Source organism: Dendronephthya gigantea, unplaced genomic scaffold (genome assembly GCF_004324835.1).
Source record: "Dendronephthya gigantea isolate DGI-Jeju-01 unplaced genomic scaffold, DenGig_1.0 000201F, whole genome shotgun sequence".
In the NCBI taxonomy this organism is placed as follows: domain Eukaryota; kingdom Metazoa; phylum Cnidaria; class Anthozoa; order Malacalcyonacea; family Nephtheidae; genus Dendronephthya; species Dendronephthya gigantea.
In genome coordinates this window covers 50,877-70,000 of record NW_021163211.1, presented here as the reverse complement: position 1 = coordinate 70,000, position 19,124 = coordinate 50,877, and the positions used below count along the sequence as shown (strand labels likewise).

General features: G+C 36.2%; 2 protein-coding genes and 1 non-coding gene across 6 annotated transcripts in view; 2 read left to right on the top strand and 1 right to left on the bottom strand.

The window, feature by feature from the left end:
- The window catches only part of LOC114539376 (polynucleotide 5'-hydroxyl-kinase NOL9-like), a 13,370-nt gene extending 12,377 nt beyond the window's left edge, over positions 1-993 (bottom strand). Inside the window, exons 1-3 of one of the 2 annotated variants that reach the window (XM_028559999.1) lie at positions 880-963; positions 753-804; positions 316-379 (exon numbers count right to left, since the gene is read on the bottom strand). In XM_028559999.1, the coding sequence (XP_028415800.1) occupies positions 316-379; positions 753-790 (102 nt within the window). In that variant the 5' untranslated portion in view covers positions 791-804; positions 880-963. Of the gene's footprint in view, positions 1-315; positions 380-752; positions 805-879 lie in introns of both variants that reach the window. The other variant, XM_028560000.1, reaches the window with a different exon arrangement.
- An 89-nt stretch (positions 994-1,082) lies between these two features.
- On the top strand, positions 1,083-13,247 carry LOC114539377 (leucine zipper transcription factor-like protein 1). Of its 3 annotated transcripts, none has more exons than XM_028560002.1 (11): positions 1,083-1,227; positions 4,591-4,715; positions 5,265-5,459; positions 5,733-5,799; positions 6,351-6,431; positions 10,252-10,317; positions 10,749-10,907; positions 11,368-11,427; positions 11,674-11,718; positions 11,961-12,064; positions 12,632-13,243. In XM_028560002.1, the coding sequence occupies exons 1-11, from the start codon at positions 1,225-1,227 to the stop codon at positions 12,654-12,656; spliced, it is 930 nt and encodes a 309-aa protein (XP_028415803.1). In that variant the 5' UTR covers positions 1,083-1,224; the 3' UTR covers positions 12,657-13,243. The 3 variants fall into 3 exon arrangements, with proteins under 3 accessions (XP_028415803.1, XP_028415804.1, XP_028415802.1); XM_028560001.1 differs by lacking the exon at positions 1,083-1,227 and adding an exon at positions 1,480-1,765 and having other exon boundaries at positions 12,632-13,245; XM_028560003.1 differs by lacking the exons at positions 1,083-1,227; positions 11,368-11,427 and adding an exon at positions 1,478-1,765 and having other exon boundaries at positions 12,632-13,247.
- A 5,124-nt stretch (positions 13,248-18,371) lies between these two features.
- On the top strand, positions 18,372-18,443 carry Trnam-cau. The gene has a single exon. It is a non-coding gene; the product is annotated as a tRNA-Met (tRNA).
- Positions 18,444-19,124: the final 681 nt, after the last annotated feature.

The window sequence follows — 19,124 nt, the reverse complement described above, 5'->3', positions numbered from 1 at the left end:
AGCCTATAGTTTGCAGTTATTATTGGTGTGAGGGTAATTGTCATTTGTTTAATGTCATTTGTTTTTAATGCTAATTTTTTAGAATAAGGCACTAAATTGTTTGATTTTGCAGAGAATCGAGCAAGTTTGTAGGACTAGCTGGTCCATGTTTTGCATAATTTGAAAGAAAAATAAACATCAGGCTAATGCAATTTCTCATATCTGTATTTGATTAAAAAAACATTATAATTAAAATTGATTTAAATGTAGTCTGTTTCATACTGTTAATTAAAATCTGTTTCATACTATGTTATTCAAACACTGTTGGTAACCTACTTGTTTACATTTTCCTAACAGTAAGACACAATCAGCAATATCATTAGAGGGTAATCTTAACAGACTATAACAAAAAAAGATAAACAATGCAAATTATACAAACAGTACTGTACATATTAAAGTAACAATGATCAATTTTCCTTGTCAATCAGTATTACACATAGTTAGTCAACATTTCACTTAGGAACTTCAGTTTTTTATTGTCCCAAGCACTAAAAATTAGCATGTTTCACATTATTTCGCCATTACAAGCTAGGCCATGCCCCATTATTTAGGGCATGATCGGGTATTTTCACTAAAACATTACAAGGTCAAGGGATCCTACCCAATGCCAGGATATAAAGAGAGAGAGAGAGAGATCTAATAATTTCCCTTCTTCCTGTGTTTATTCGTCAATATTCGAGAGGGTGCAGTTGCACGTTTTATTAATCACCCACCAGACCACGCCGTGGACTCCACGGAAACTTTCGTCCATGGTATGGAAATTATCTGACAAAGTTTATTAAATACGATGAATGAAAATACTTGTCAGACACTTGCGATATATTTGAAAATTATGTTTACCTATTAGATGATGGTTCTCCTAACGACATTCTCTTCCTGGAACAAATTCATGGAGAATATGCAAACATTCGAATCTGCTTTGAAATTGTTGACAAAAAACAATAAAATAATTTTATACCAAATATAAACGCCTGCGATCCTTTAAGCAAAAACAAGATACAATACTTCATCTTATGAGACTAAAATGGATGACATTCGTGGACACAGATGACACAGAACAGGAAGTGCATGTGTTTGCGTTGCCTTGGCAGGTGAATGCTGTGTGGCATTTCTGCAAGCCGTTACAGAACAATAAACTATTTGATTTTTTGACATATTCTCAAGCCTTTGTCGAAACCTTGAAGAATGGTGAGTAGCGTTTTAGGTTGTTCCTGGTGCAACGTATGAAACCCGATTTCTAGGGATTTTACATCTAATTCTATTAAATAATCACGCAAGCGGCTTTTTTAATATGCACTGTGCACAAAATGCATTCAAACTAATATTATGTATATTTGGGTTGTAATGATTTATAAATATATAGTTATATTTATAAATATATAGTTTTAAATATATCTTTGTATATTTTGGTTGAGTAACTTGAGTTCAGGAGATACACTTGGACGATTTTGCAAAGCTTAGTAAAATAACACAAACTGAGTTCAGTGTAACAGTATGGGGCACGAATTGTATACAATGGGCACGTAATACACTTCATACCAATCACTTTCGACGGAAAAGGGGATGAAATTATGGTGAAGTAGTGTTAAACTGTTAACTGTAATGAGTGAGATGATACATAGAATTGTGTTCAAAATTGGAATGGCAACATTTCCCTGATTGGGCCATATCCATGATGAACCCTATAAACAACAACATTACAAAAGAATTAACACTTCCTATTCCGGTAAGATGCATAAGTCTATTAAAAATATATAAGCTGCTGTTGAAGGCTTGAAGCCTCAGTCTGACGAAGACTAAGGGCTTGACCATTCACTAATTAGTACAGCAGCATTGTTTAGATCTGATGTCTTTTATATGTGCACATGTACAATGTGCTGTGTGGATTAATTGGTAATCTTTTATGAACATATTAATTGTTGGCTATTATTGCAACCACAAATTGCCTATAACTGAATGAATTTGTTTTTTTAACCTCTGAACCTCAATGAAAACTAAACTGAACAAATAGCAACTTATATCACAAAGTTAGCTATTACCAATCATTTTGTAAAAATAACAAGGTGCAACTACAAGTGCAAACCACATTTTTTGCAATTTTGACTACTTGACTGCCTTGATTGAGCTATTAAACATTACTTATTGTACAAAGCAATAAAATTAATGAATAAACAGTAAGCTATAAATAGCATGGAAGAAATATATTTATTTGGTCACTTACATGAGTTTCATATGATTTGAATAATATGTTAGCTAGTTAATTAATTATAGATATGTGAAATTTGGCTGTCTTTAGTCACTTGGAAGATGCCTAATCTTTTAAAATATGCTATTGCAATATACGTACTACATGCTATTCTTCATCTGATAAATCATTTTTTGCATTGTCAGACATATATTAATTATAGCAAACAGCATCCGTAGAGTGCAACAAATTCAAATTGTGCCAGCTTTTATTCTCTTTCTGCCTATCTTTGGTTAATTTGAAAGCATACATAAGCTATAATGCACCTCAACATATTATGCAGATATACCTGATAAAACAGGCATGCATTTTTTTCTGTTTACGACCATGTCCCATTGCAAGGTTGTAAAAAATGTCTGAAATCACACTTTACCTTACTTGATACAAGTTAATTGAGCATATGGTACTTTGTGATTGTGTTAATTAATTTTTGGTTCTCCAAAGTGATTTTTCTTCACACCACACTTTCTGCATGAAAAATTAGCCAGCCCAATTTTAGTGCATGGGTCTGCTCTAACTGTCAAATACTTATTATAGCTAGCACTACACTTAACAAAGCTGGTGTTGTCAAAAATAGTATAGTTACACCACCTAGCATCTGAGTTTTTGAAGAGTTAACAATATAGAAGTTAGTCTAAAGGAGATATGTGTGGTGTAAGTAATAAACTATTGTAGTTCCTTAGTGAGAACCTTAATTACTTAGCTACCTGGACCTGAATGTGCAAAAATAATTACTGTCATAAATCTATTTTTAGGTATAATGTATTTAATTGTCAATATATATATACCGATTACATATCCTGTTTCAGACCATTTAAAAGCCATTAACTTTACTGAAGTAACTATGCTTTTAGCCAGCTTAAACTTTTAAGCTTAATTTCTCAAGCCTGGCCAACTAAGCCCACCTTAATTGTTAAAATTATATCATTTGGTGCAGGGGCTCAGCTAGTCCCCCCCCCCCTGGTAGTTTTTCAGGGCATAAAGTTGTCAAACATTGTTTAGCTGCTCATATTACAGTATATGCTTAAATCAATCTCATCTAATAGACATTTTCGGTAATTACATCACAACATTTTAACATCACAACATTTTAAATTTGGAACCACTTTAAATGAAACACTTCTCGACGTTTGACCTGAGGGCCTAGCTTCGTAAGGAGAGTTTTATCACATTTGATGCTAAGTTGTTTGAAGACGCTGCCACGCTGCTCCCTGGTTATATTGCAACGTATCCACACCTTGAATGAAATTGATTTCAAGTATTACTCTTACGAGCCACGTGCAAAGATGCAAAACATCCTTCTTCAACACATGCATGAAAAATATTTTTTTCTTTTGACCAAAAAATGTGGAAATAAGCCGTAACACGAGAACGAGGCTGAGAGGCCAGGACCACGATCCTTGTTCCAGCGTCATGGCTTACAGTATTTCCATACTTATTAGTCCAAATGAACAATTATATTTCATGCACGGGCTGTAGAAGGATGTTTTGCATCTCTGCAAATAGCTTGTGAGAGTCAAACCTGAAATCCATCTCATTTAAGGTGGCTCTAAATTTAAAACGATAATGCTGTGACGTAATTACCGAAAAGTGACCATTCTTACCAGTGCGTGAGGGCGGTAGCTAAATGCTTAATTAGGCAGGTGCACATACCCGTATTTATAATTTTGAAAGCTATTGTTCCTATGGCCAGTGCAATGCAGTAGCAGATACAGCATTGAATGTCAAAATAGTTACAACAGCCTTGATCATCATAAATTCAAATTTTTATACTTTTATAACAGTGTTGTTTTATTGCGATTGATTATTATTTAAATAAGCTATTTTGATTGGAACAGTTATAGCAACAAAGGCGAAGTAGGGGTTCTCATGTTTAATGTGGGGTCTTAGCGCCCCAAGAAATTGGTAACTCGCCTCTGAACAGCAATATCATCAAGATATTGAAGGTCATGTTTCCGTAATTATAAGTGAATACGATTATTGCTTTAAATATCCAGGAATAAGGTGCTGGCTGTCCTCGGCGGTTCTCCATTGACCACGCACGTAAAACAAGGACAGTAAACCAATACAATTTTAAAGGTTACAAAACAGAATCAAAAGATTTTTAACATCTTGAAACCCAAAATACGTTAAAACAAGAAAGACTAGGATGATTTTATTGCATAATTATCAACCAGCAGCTAGACTAACTGGTCATATTTCGTGTTTCAAAATTATTATCCACACCGTAAAATCCTGATATACAGTATTTGTGTCTCAATTTTTTTCCAGATTTACAGTAATGAATAATTTCTGTTTAATGTCAGGGTGATATCGGGATAAATGAACATCATCAAGAAACAATAATAAATTACTTGAGGTTTGCCCGATACAATCGTGGACAATGCTTACGTTCCGTGGATGCATGTTTTGAAGAATATAAAGACGGTCGGTAAGTTTATTCTTGTTTTGATGAAAGGATCCTAGCTATAGCTAGTATAATCATAAATCGTCTTTTTGCCAGACTGCAAGTTTCCCACTAGCTAGGCTAAATTTTTCGATCTAACGAAATTTTTTGCCTGATTTTCTTTTCAATAGTGAGAATTTCGACCGTAGAGGAATCCGGCCTTTGACCGGTCACAATTAAAAAGAAAATTAAACAAATAAAAATTGATTCGACTCGCCTGGGTCAACAACTTTCCACTCGTTTAAAAGCTCTCTAGAACTCTTACTTTCCCTTTCGCGAGGGGGATTGTATTTCACTTCACGTTCCAGGGAATAGGAGAGAAGGGAAATATATTTTTTACGAGTATTTGATGGCAAAAAGCCTACCAGTACTATGACCAGCAGACCATTGTTCATAAGGGTAAAAATTTCTTGAGTGGTAGACGTCCTCTGGTTGAAATATTTACTAACATTCAAGCTTTCGACTGCTAGTCTGCATTTTCGACTTCGTTTGACAAGGCTGAGATTTTAATCGTTCCAAATCTGCCATCTACAGCTTGGTTGAAGATACATATACTTTGGAAGAAGTCCTAGAAATGCTTCACAGCTTGCAGTCTGTTGTTAAAGGGGAAGTGGAATCAGAGTTAATAAACACCGCGCACACGAATGTTCTGCTATTGAGGCAACTCTTTTCTCAGTCGGAAAAATGGTATCTTAATCTGCAAGCTGATATATCTGAATTAGAAAATAGGTAAGGTCACTCAATAATATTAACTTTGTAGTTATTGCAACAAAAGAGAATCCCCATAAGGACTTGCCATTATCTACATGTACAAGCGAATTACATGTACAGTAAGGTATCAGTTATGTTGAAAGCTTGTCTGCATGTATAATAAGCTTTACAATAATTTAAATAATTTGAAAAAAAATTGGTACGTACACTATGTAAACTGTTGTGGGTATAATTCGATACATACAGTATGTAAGAACAACTTTGCCTTCAATTTAAGTCTGCAATACTTAGGGAACTTATTGAAGAAATCGCGAAGTTCGAAGAAAGAGAATTCTCAGCAAAGAAGACTGTTTCGCAGGTACGTGTCCATGCAGGGTGTTTAAACTGCACAAAAATCCACAAACAATACAATGCGTACTGTCAGATCACAATTCAAAACTTAATTTGTAACTGTGTATATTGACAATACAATATCAATATAAGCGGCAAAAAATGCTGAATGCATGTGGACAATACAATCAATAACTATATAAGCAAAAAATGCTGAACATCTCTGTTTGGCATGAAATTTATATATACAGCGATTAATAAAGAAAAGTCGTCTTTTAACCCGAGAGCACAAACAAACTACATTCTATGTTATTTTTTACCTTATTTATATTCACTGGCATGTTCACTGTAAAATTTTACTAAATTTAAAACTTTCTAAACTAGACTAAACTTTCTAAAGTCTCTTCTTTAGTCTAGACTATAAAGCATGCGAGATTGCATAGAAAGATTGGTTGCATACATTGAAAAATAATGTGGAACGTTTTGCCCTGCGAAGTTGTCAATTTTTTTAAAGGCTTCTTATTAAGGCAACGTATCGTATATATTTTAATTACGTATATGGTTACATATTTTCTCTAGACGTCTGTTTCGTCCAAGTTAGCTCAAAAACCGAAGCTCGAACCTCTTAGTGATGGCAGCGGTTCAACACTGTTGCAAATGGTAAGCATCTCGTTATGGTGAAGGAATATATAATACATACTGTAGGTTATCTGTTTTTTTATTTATAGATGGAAGGTGTAAATCTTTCTGAGTGTTTTGCTTTATCGGTTCGGTCTAATGAGTATAAATTTAGTCAATATTGTTTTTCCAATCCAGTGTTTAGTTCTAACGCTTCTCCATCGCGCATTCCACATGACTAAACTTTTAAGCCTTTACTCTCGTGGGGTCGGTTGCCAAAAGGGAATAAAAGCTGCCACCGTAGATGGTGACTGTAAAAACTTGCTGGCGCTGGGCCTCATATGCATCATTAAATTTTTTTGGTACTTTCTTAGTTGCGAATTAAGTTTATTTCCTTTCAGTAAAACATTACTTTAAGACTTATAAACAGGCAGAATGTTCTCTTCAAGCCGAACCAACTTCCACAAAGACCGTTCGATTTTATTACTTTGTAGCCGTATATATATTCTGCAATGAGTGAATGATTTCATGCAGTGGAGTTGGTTTGAAAAGTTCGAACGCTGCCATGCACCAAATAATGACAGAAAAGCTAGGCATGCTTGTCTTCATATTTTCACTCCCCTACGCAAGAGCGTTCCGGGGTATAAAGGCCTTTTACATGGCACATTACCGTATGAAATTGTTATTGTCTTTAAGAATACAGAAAATGATATTTGAAAATCAAAATTATCCCTATGCATATAGTTTTATTGAGTAACTACGATAGTTGTCATCTTAGATTATTAGTTTTACACACATGCAGTATAATCATTTTTATGCCGTATATTCTCGTGAAATTGCGGGAAAATATAAGCGAGTATTTTTAATTAACGATTTCAAATAAATATTTTACAGTCTTTCAAATAATCATTCGTGTGCATGTTTATAATGTCGTCGAAGCGATATTTTATTTTTAACTCGTACAAGAACAAAAAAAGATGAAACAATTGCAGAATTTCTTCATAAAACAAAGCTATATAGCGATACTGTTCATCGCGTATCTGCTTCCATAGTGTCGCTTCTTTATATAACACAAGGTTTAAAGCATTTGGTTTGGCATCGGAATATAGAAACTGGATGCATGCATGTGTAGTAGAAGAGTCTCGTATATCATATATAGTCATAGTCTGTTGTTTGGTTTTTTATGACAGATTCTATACTGAAACTACATATAGCTATATCAAATTTGTGTTCATAATAACACATCATTCTAATTTTTATTTCTACTGACGTACTGCATGCATTCTATACTACTCTCGTTGCAATTGAAATGTTGATAAAATATTGCATCAAATTCAGTACCTAAGTTTGCAAAGATATTTGTTGGAAAATTGATCAATTTCCTGTATGTCCGAATCGCCAATGATTTTTGTCTCAGTGACTGAACAAGTATATATCGGAACAGGAAGTTGGGCAATTTCAAATATCTTTATCAAATCAAGGTAACGAATTGATGTAATATTTTTTCAACACTTTTTCATTGCAACGACGGTAATAGTTTCCAAAAAATTAGTGACTCGAGAGCTAGACTGACCATCTTCATATTTTAAATTGATGATATATGTGCTCCGTTGTGACGTTTACATATATGTCGGCTTTGTTCAAACCGTAAGGATAAACTCAGTAGGCATAAGCACATATTATGACTTCTGCCGCATAAATAAAAAGAATGCAGGTGGTTGCATGTTATTGTTTACATTCATTCCATATACTCTCCGTATCCTAAACTTGTAAAAGTTTACATAAGTTTGTGGCTTAAGGAAATAGTAGAATAGTTTTGAAAGTATTATTAATTGCCATAATTTCAATACGTTTTGAAGTTTGTTATGGTATTGTATAACTTATATAATTGAAACGCTTTTTTACTAATAATCCAAATTTTCATCTTTCATAAATTGTATTCTTTCTGTTTTTTTAAGTATAGCTATATATATATCGCTAGTAGGGCCTAGTGATTAGTTTTCAAAAATTGCATGTGCTGTTTTGCGAGTAGATGAATGATAAAATAAAGCGCCACATTTTTGTGGATTTGTGATTCATTATATAAGTTTTTATTGTTCATTCTAAACTCGATGAAACGTAATTAAATTAAGGACACATGAAGTACTTGAAATTGTACACAATTTGTGTTTAAGGAGGAATTACGGTGTGAATAATCATTAAAGGAGCCTTTTGCAATCCTGACAAGAATTAAGGCATTTCAGCCTAATTTTAGAACAGTGCAAGTTATTTTTACACAAAAACATTGAAAATAAAATCTCTATAAATATAATAAAAATAACCGAGGTGCATCGTGGCAGTGTTTTCAAATGCATGTAATCTGTCAAATGTAGTATATCAGCTGCCTATAATTCGCCCTAGGCCTTTTTCAGATGAGTCAAAAGTTTAGCTGCCTTGAACCTGTATGATCGAAAGGAGAAGCATTTTGCCCATTTTTTCTAGGTAGTTTCGATAATCAAAATATAGATTTTTATGGGTAATGAGAGATCAGAATAGATAACCTTGTTGCATGAGTTTGTGATATGATCTGGCTATGAACAATTAAGATAGGAATCTACTGAAGTGAATGCGCATAATTTATATGATCTATGCATGTATGTATATGACGTGCAGTATCAACACAACTCAATATCGCCCTCTTGAAAAATATTTCCAACGCAAGGATGAGAATATAGTATGCGTTCTCAAAATGGAATCTGCCATGAAATTCGAACCGTCATTTGAAATGGGAATTCTGCGAAGTCTCGTACAGCATATGTATACGGTATTTTCCCAGCATTTATTTCATTATTGCTTGTTCATTGCTAAATCCTTTTAAATCATACATTTAGATTGCTCCCTGCACAAAAAGAAACGTATGATTCTAATATGAAATATGTAGCTTGCCGTACACTGATATATAAAGAGGCTAGATTTATAGATGTATATGATTAGAGAAAGTTATGTTTTATACTTTTTAACTATAGGCGCAGGCTATAAAGCATTAAATAATTCCCAAATATGAGTTTCTTAATTGGGATAATTTGAAATGACATAATTAATGCCATAAGCTTCACAGCGCCCTTAATAAAATCCCCCAAACTAAACGCCCGGTTAACACTGTCAAGTTTCCTTTGATCCAGTTGGAATTTGCGAAAAACAAATCCCTCATTTTCAAAGTATTTGGTATAGAAATTCAAGGGAACTGAGACCGTAGTTAACACCGGGTTGTTTCATCGTGATACTCTTAACTAAAACTTAGATTTATCAGTGCAAATTTTCTCCTGTGAACCAAGAACTTTAACGGTGTAAACCAGGCCTGATATAACGGAGTATTGGGTACTATATTTCACAAGGAATAGAAAATATATTTGACACACGCGATATTGAGCATGAAGTGACCTACACCATCTCGTGCGTTCTAAATAACGGACAAATTAGAACAATCTTCTCTTTGCTAAATAAGGCGTTTTTGCTGTGATGAATGAGATTTAGGTTGTTGATGCGTAATTTGAGATCACGAACATCATCAGATCAGAGCCAGAGAATTTGGGAGGCCGAAGCAAAATAAATTTTAAATCATCGTTGCCTTTCCTTCCCCACGTTTACTTTCGACCCTCGGTTCAACCTTATGCCCAATGAAAATTGCCCCCTCTCTCTCCGATAGATCCGCATGAGATTTCACTTCAGGATGTTTGTTCCTCGAAACAAAAAAACTAAACATTGTAATTAATTTTTAGTTATATTTTTGGGTACGTAATTGCCGTCCGTTTTTGCTTAGTTGTCGTCATATTTTATTTTCAAATTCCAGATTCCTCTTATTCATACATTGTTGTTTATTTAGGAAATCAATAGACTCCAAGAAGAAAATGCTAGGTTGAAAGAAAAAATTAAAATGAGTGAATCGATGGTAATTATAACCTACAGGGGGCGGTTATATAAAACTCTTTAACCACACTTTGCGTAGTTAAATCCTATAGTTAACTCAGAAATACCCAACTCTGATTGGCCAATTCTGTCCTTAACTACTTTTATACAAATGGCCCCTGATTACTGTACAAAGTACCTATATCGCTGGCAGATCCGCATATCGCTGAATACAGTGGGAGGGCATCTTTAAACAGAAGTGGTATATGTTTATAATATTCATGTTCACACCGCTTTCATATACGAAATCAGTATGACAAATATTCGAACATCCACCACATCACCTCACTTCATCCATTCATAAAAGCGGCCAGATTTTATGAATAATTATATTCAATTTGAGACCTTATCCTTTAGTGAAACACGCGCAGTCATCACACCAAATGATATAATCATATCTTTTCGAATGTGTAGGCGGCCTGTGTACTGGACGAGAGAAGTAAGTTGAAAGCCGATCTGGAAAAGACCCAGTCACAACTGTCAACAATGTCGCAATCTGGGGATGGAGAGGAAATCAAGGAACTGGAGAGGAGAATGCAAACAGTAACAATGGAAATGGAAAATGTTAGAAAAGTAAGTATCACGTGGCACCGTTTTAACGGATAGAGCGAGTAGCATTTTTTTAAAAGCACACTGCTGTAAAAATGCCTCAAAAGCATTTACAGGAACAACGATTTCTAAAACGAAACTCTAATTTGAGAATATGGTATTGTCAATTTGAGTTATATCGAAGAACATCACTGTAAAATCCATGTAAATTAAATCCATGAAAAAATGTGCAGAGTATAGTTTAGTATTTATCATACTGGCATTAATTTGGGTAAGATAAATTTGCATAATTGAGAGCTCTGAGAACAAAATCCTGGAAACGTCGTTATAGATTCTTTTGTCACGTAGCACTCACCAGTTGGCTCATCATATATGAATAAAAACAACTGTATACACTTTACGAAACAACAAACAAAACATGATGAAATATTAACCCGGTAATTATAGTGAATATGGTTTATACTTTCTGTTATATTATTTTAAGGCTAGTTCCACTGGCGGTGGTAAAGTTGCCGAAATAGGGGAGCAACTCTCAAATGCCAAGGTATAATAGCTAGATGCCATTTTGGTGGACACCAGCATAGATTATTCTAAATCCTTCTGCTTTCGTTTTTTAATCTCAAAACGTGCGTTTATCATGACCATTGAGATCACGTGAATATAAACATTCTTGACACATATAGCTGCTCAGAATTTACGTATGTGTTTTAAAACGTCCTAGAAAAAGAGAATCACGTCAGGTTGTTTATTTATAATCTATAAAGTATGAATATGTTATGTTTCTTTGTAGCATGAAATCCTGCGGTTACAACACGATTTGCAAGAGAAGGAAAAAGTAAGTGGTCTGGAAAACTTACTTTTATTCTTGTTACATAATTTCGTGAAACTTAGTATTATACCATTATATCCTTTCTATTCATGCTATTATCATCATCCCCGATGCCACCCACGATATTTAATCGGCCTTGTACGGTATAGTTCATATGACATGTCGTATTTACTGGGTTGCCTGTCTTTATAATGGCAAAATTGTATGTATAACCGTAATGTGGCTAAGTCAAAGTATTCATCTTATAGGAATTGACGAAAAAATTTAATGAAACGACACAATATACAAACATGAAGCAAATGCTACAGACCAAGAATGAACAGATGAAGAAACTTAGGCAAAGACTAAAGAAGTAAGCGATTGTAACCTGATCAGGTTGACAAAATTCATCATTATTATTTCATTTCGTTATTTTAGAGTGTCTTCATTAGCGTTTTATAGTATAACAGTTAGGTGTGTCACAGTTACAAAGTGCTTTTGCACGGGAAAACTATCGCACTTTGAAATCCCTCCGTGAGTGTTTTCCAATTGTAAGAATCTTTGCATTTGTTTTCTCTATATGTCTTCATTCTGGGTTCGTTTATGTTTGACACTCCAGCTGTTTGTCAGTCCAGCTGATCAAGATCATGAGGTCACGAGGTGCCTCGACAAGACTGAATTATTCGTCCCCGTTCTTCCAAGTAATAGTTTAAATGGGGTGGAGTAATAGTTTAAACTAAATTACAATTGATTTGTTGATTGTTTTCGTATCTATTTTGTTCGCCTAGAGCTAGGGAAACCACGTTTAACCATTACGCGTGGTAACTTGAAATATTCTTTAATTTGTTTAATTCTTTTATTTTATTATATAATGTGCAGTGTTTTATTGGCGAATCAGCCATGAAAAGCGATTCATGTATTATTCTGTATTTATTTTCAGATACGAGCCCAATTTTGAATCGTGATATCAACTGGTCGTAGCTTGCTGAATTTCTTTCTGATTCCATGATGTTGATAATGCATATTGAAATGGTCCATCTTTATTGACTTTGAACCTTTTTACTATTACAATGCTGTAAATTTTTAAAGCTGTCAAGTTAGTCACTTTGACACTTTCGTGCATTATCATATGTCGGCTAAGGTTTAGGGCAGCGTTAATAAATTATGTTGCATTTTTAAGTCACGATGCTTTATAGCTGAACTTTAATTATTTCAGTATTTAATGAACATTATGAAGCTTATTATTCCGGTTATCAGTCTAGATACAGGCACATGTGAAAACAGGGGTGTTATTTTATGGAATGCAATGGAATATAATATTGTTTAATTATTATAGTGCTATGACCTTTGCTACTCCGATTGTGTTAGGCTGTTCTGAACGTCGTATTTTGCGTGTCGAGCAAAAGAGTTATAATGAGGTCTTGCATCATAGCTGTGGCCGCAGTAGCCTTGCCATGCAGCATGATGATTTATCCCGCTATAGCTATACTAATATTTTGGTCTTCATTTGAGTGTGAAGACAATAAATTTCTAAATATATTATAAATATAACTCGAAATTTGCATAGCTGGACAAAATCGTCAGGATTGCTCCAAAATAAATTTAGAAAAAATCACACCTTCTTCCGCTGAAAAACAATAAATCATTTTAAATCATATTGTAAGTGCTTCCCAGATTATAATATATAAATATAGCAGTTGATAATAAAAATACCAAGATAGATAATTAAAGGAAGCTAACACGGCCTATAAAACGAGAGTATAAATAACGAATGTAAAATATGAATAAGAGAGTTGGATCTAGACCTGTTGTGTGTGTGAAGTAAGCTCGGCTCGTTACAACTGGTGGCAGCGGAAAAGTGCATGATGTCGACTGCAATTCTTCCGAGAAAATTTGATTATGGTGATTTCGACGCTTGGTTACGAGAGTTTGATGCCTGCTGCTCCGCGAACGGTTGCGAAACTTCCCGCTTTCTTACGTGGTCGAGCCGCAAGTAACTTCCATGCTGTTCCTGCGGCTGAGAGACGGACTTACGACGATGCCGGGTAATGGATGCGACGAGCCCTTTCCGAAGCTAAACGCGAAAATTTCTTCGCTGATTTCGAACTGCGACCCGAGAAGGATCCGGCCATATACAAATGGGAATTAGAGAATATCTTTCAAAAGCTGACCCATCTCTTTCCGATGATGCTAAGTCCGCGTTGTTGACGAGGCAGTTCTCGAAACGTCTACCACCAACCCTGAAGTTAAAAATGCTGGAGCACATGCCTACACCTACTCTGGCCCAAATAGTCGAATTCACACAACGATTTTGTGGGCTTGGCCAACCGACCGTACCAGAGACTCCTCGTGTTCACATTGACGCTATCGCTCACCCACCGCATCCACCTGATCCACAGTTGAAAGAGATTGGTTGCTGGCATCGCCGAGAAACAAAAAGCACTCGAGAACCGCCTGAGCCGTACAGAGACCTCTGCGAATCCCTCCCCTCGGCCGTCGTCCACTGGTACCTGCTATCCATGTGGTTTACCGTTAACCAGGGCATTTCGCTCGAGATTGTACGCGAAAGCGACCCTTCAGTGCGCGTCGAACGATGACTTGCTACAATTGTGGGAAACCTGGTCACATCGCACGAGAATGCCGCTCATCGCATCATTTAAACCAACTACAATGGGATGGACGGAAAGTCGGTGGAGGTCGCGCCCATCCTGTCGTAAGTACAAATATTATTGATAATTGTACAGTTATCCACCCATTTGTTGACTGTTTTGTTGACCAAGTCCGTGTTAGTGCTCTCATTGACTCAGGATCAATAAAATCAATTACATTACGGGACACCCGACCAGTCGAAGGAACAAACACGTTTTAGTTGTGGTCGATCATTTCACCCGATCAAAAAGTCAGCACAGTTGCGCCACTCCTAGTCAGTCACATTTTCTCCATGTTTGGCCCCCCAGCAGTCTTGCATTCAGACCAAGGCAGAAATTTTGAGAGAACGCTGCTGCATAAAGTGTGTAATTTATGGGTATTACGAAAACGCGCACTACTAGCTACCATCCTCAGTGTGACGGACAGTCAAAGCGCCAAAACCGCACAATTCAGCCTATGCTTTCCTCCTTTGTTTGTAATAGGCGAGATGATTGGGACTTGAAGCTGGATTCAGTCACGTTCGCTTACAATGAGGTAGTTTTTGGCCAATTACCTAGGCTGCCAGTTGAATTGGAATTAGGCATGCCGCTAACAACACCATACATGCCCCCAGAGCGAATATTTACAGTCAGTTAGGTCAGCATTTCATGATATTAGACGCATAGCAGAGTAACATTTATCAAAAGCATCGGAGAACCAGGCAAAGCTCAATCAACCGACAACTACTTGATGGCCTTTCAAAACAGTCATGTTGAAAAGACCGAGAGGCTGGAAGTTCCGACATAGATAGGTGATGCCTTATAGAATCCTAAAACAGGCTGGGGTAGACTATCATATTGTTTCAAAGGGATTAGGAAGTAGGCAAGTTCAAGGTGGCTATGTTACACCGCAACAAGGCGGAATTGACGGATTTCCTCGCGCTCGACCTGCCAGACTCAGACAAAACATTAACCCGCCATTAACTCATTGAGACACGGGTTTGATTGAAAGCATGTCCTCGGGACGAGAACATAAGCAGAGGATGGTGTGACGGATATCGGATAATGGAGTAACTGAAATATATATAGACTAAGTATATAAACACCAAATAGAATAAGGAAAAGTAAGTTGCCGCGGATGCACCATTGCAAGTGCTTCCGAGTTCCGAGATTAATATATAAATATAGCAGTTGATAATAAAAATAGCATTGTAGGTAATAAAGAAGCGTACACGCCCTATAGAACGAGAGTATAAATAACAAATGTAAAATAAAAATAAGAGAGTTGGATCTAGACCTGTTGTGTGTGTGAAGTAAGCTCGGCTCTTTACAAATCGAGAAACGTCAAAATGACACTACATGGAAAAATATTTCATCATTTAATAACAAAATTTAAAAAAATGCAAATTTCTACGTAAAAATTTCTGCTATTCTTTGTACTCTGCTACATTTTAGTTGATACAAGGGAGAATTATTCGAAACAAGTGTAAAAATATCGCATTCGCTGCAAAGGAAAATTTCTGATCGTAGATCCTTTAGATCAAGCAGAATCCAAGATGGCGGACTCACCGGGTACATCTGGAAGCAATCCAGGCAAAAGGCATCCAGTTGACAAGTTCAGCGTTTATTCTTTCTATGTTGACAAGACTAGCGCATTTTCCGCGGAATGGCAATCGAAAGAGTCAAAAGGGCTCCTAAGACAAAACATCGAAACCATTTCCTGCTAAGGTTCTCATTTCATTAAACAGGTCTCTTCAGTGGACATTCCAAGTGTCATTTTTATACAGAAAGATTTTACATAAAGAAGTAGAACGAATGTTTTAAACGAGTTTCTACCGAGAACTGAACTCGGATTTTCGGATTCAGAGTTGGAAGTGATACCATAGTCGATATCATAGTTTAGTATACACCCGACTATAGTCTATTACAAATCCTACATTCTGATTGGCTACTCAACCATTGTCTATTCGTGATGGAGCACGCTTGGGAAAAATTTCGCTCGCGCGACCGTATAAAATTGAATTATTTTTCGGTGTAATTGCGGTGTATCGATTATTTTCTCGAAATTAATATACCTAGGTACAGGGTGCATACTAAAACAATTAGACAACTCTCCTTCGTTGTCTATGAGCGACAGGGGCGCCGTGGGTGTGCTAATTTAGGGGTGGCCAAAGGCAACATTATTCCGACAAGCACGTTTTTTTTCCCGACATCTTTATAATAAAAAAGTAACGAATATTGACAAAACTGACAGGGGGTTTTGGGCAAGGACGCGCATGCATTTACTATGACAAAGATCACGAGCTACGTCTACTAATTTAAATTGACGCTTCATGCACAATGAATATGACCGATAAATATTCACGTTTTACATACGCTTTTCAATTGAGTAGTTGAATAATTTTTGATACAGTTAACTGTTTGTGGGAAAACTGTATTACAGAGATTTCTAATCCACATGCATTAACAAATAACGCGATACGTTATTTCACGATACTCTATTATAACTTTGTAATCTTAGTGGATGAGCATACAGCGTATTCTATACGCAACATTTGTTTATAACCAAAATATAAACATATTCGCAAATGCTTCCATCCTCTCATCAGTTTACTTCTTCCGTTGTACTATCGTGGTACCTTATCTTTTATAAACTTCAGGAACCGTTTGACTAAAAGTATACTATAAACTTGAAAAGGATTTGCTGTAGCTCCAGCATTCTGATACGGGACATGCTGGTGTTTCTTTAGACGGTCACCATATCAATGCAATAAACTGTATAAACTCACTGAACAATAAATGCGGTCAAAGACACATGGCCATTCATAGCGATTTTATCGCGCCAATCTCCGACATTTCGAAAATTACATTCCTTGCGTAATGTTATATTAATAGAAACTATGCATGTTTATCGGAAACTGGAAACGTTCGGAAGAAACAGCTAGTTTAGCCTGCGCGACAACAGTATAATAAAAATTTGGGGTAGTGTCGTACCGTATAATATTAGAAATAACCGCGTCTATTTAACAATTAGACAACGAGTCCGAGTTGTCTATGAGCGAATAGTCAACGAAGGCGAAGCCTGAGTTGACTATTCGCTCATAGACAACGAAGGCGAGTTGTCTAATTGTTTTAGTATACACCCTGTACCTAGATATATTAATTTCGAGAAAATGATCAATACACCGCAATTACACCGAAAAATAATTCAATTTTATACGGTCGCGCTAGCGAAATTTTCCCAACCGTGCACCATCACGAATAGACAATGGTTGAGTAGCCAATCAGAATGTGGGATTTGTAATAGACAATAGTCGGGTGTATACTAATTTCTGATAGTTCAAATACTTTTGGGTTGTTCAGCATAACATAGCCACAAATGCAAAAATAGCTTAGTCTCTGTTATGATTGATAAACTCCGACAACATGCAATGTTCGTAAATTTCCGACAGGTTTGAATCCTGGGGGGGCCATGGCCCCCCCTGGCCCCCCCGGCCACGGCGCCCCTGATGAGCGAATAGTCAACTCAGGCTTCGCCTTCGTTGACTATTCGCTCATAGACAACTCAGACTCGTTGTCTAATTGTTAAATAGTCGATACACGCACATTATTAAGATAAAGCAATTATATTCCCCGTATTCCAGGTATTGACCCCAGGTTGACAAATATATATAGAACATGCATGTATCCAAGAGAGTCATCTAAGAAACCTAAACTGCTAAGATTATTTTCCAAGCCGGCGGATTGTTGCCACATAGATAAATTAGGATTTTTCATGCACTAATTAGTACAATAAAAATATTGAATCCTTCTTTAATTTATTAAAAAGAAAAGCGCGAGCGGAGTTGAACCACTGACCTCGCGATCTGCAGTCGAATGCTCTACCACTGAGCTACACTCCCTGATCGTTGCATGCGCTATGACTGTTAGATTCTATTCTCTTAGATACCTTTAACAACTTTTCCTGCTGTCCTTAACTTATTCGGAATAGCACAAGTGAAAAGAAAATAAAGATGAGCTTATATATTCATGGCATATCAGTATTGGCCAGCAAGCAGGGTGGCGCAGTGGAAGCGTGCTGGGCCCATAACCCAGAGGTCAATGGATCGAAACCATTTCCTGCTAAAGTACCCATTTCAATAAAAATGGACCCTTCAGTGGACATTCCAGGCGTCATTTTTTTAAAAAAAACTTTTTTTCTGAAATGGGCTATAAGAGAAAAGCCTGAATTCAAAAAATTACATATAGACGTAGAACGAATGTTTTAAACGAGTTTCGACTACAATAGTCGATATCATAGTATTGTCGATACACGCACATTATTGAGATAAGGCAAATAAAATTCTCCGTATTCCAGGTTTGGACCCCAGGTTTACAAATATATAGAACATGCATGTATCCAAGAGAGTTATTCAAGAAACCTAAACTGCTTATATTATTTTACCAAACCAACGGATTGTTGCCACATAAATAAATTGGGATTTTTCATGCACTAATTAGTACAATAAAAAAATATTGAATCCTTCTTTAATTTATCAAAAAGAAGAGAGCGAGCGGAGTTGAACCACTGACCTCACGATCTGCAGCTGCATGCTCTACCATTGAGCTACACTCCCTGCATGCGCTTTGCATGTTAGATTCTATTCTGTTAGATACCTCTAACACAGAACTTTTCCCGCTTTTCTTAACTTATTCGGAATAGCACAAGTGAAAAGAAAATAAAGATCAGCTTATATATTCATGGCATATCACTATTGGGCAAGCAAGCAGGGTGGCGCCGTGGAAGCGTGCTGGGCCCATAACCCA

Excerpts from the sequence above, each read along its gene's own strand:
- LOC114539377 (XM_028560001.1), top strand. The coding sequence starts at position 1,712 with ATGATGAACCCTATAAACAACAACATTACAAAAGAATTAACACTTCCT. Across the intron at positions 5,460-5,732 it reads ATATCTGAATTAGAAAATAG|GGAACTTATTGAAGAAATCG; the intron begins GTAAGGTCACTC and ends TGCAATACTTAG. Across the intron at positions 10,908-11,367 it reads AAATGGAAAATGTTAGAAAA|GCTAGTTCCACTGGCGGTGG; the intron begins GTAAGTATCACG and ends TATTATTTTAAG.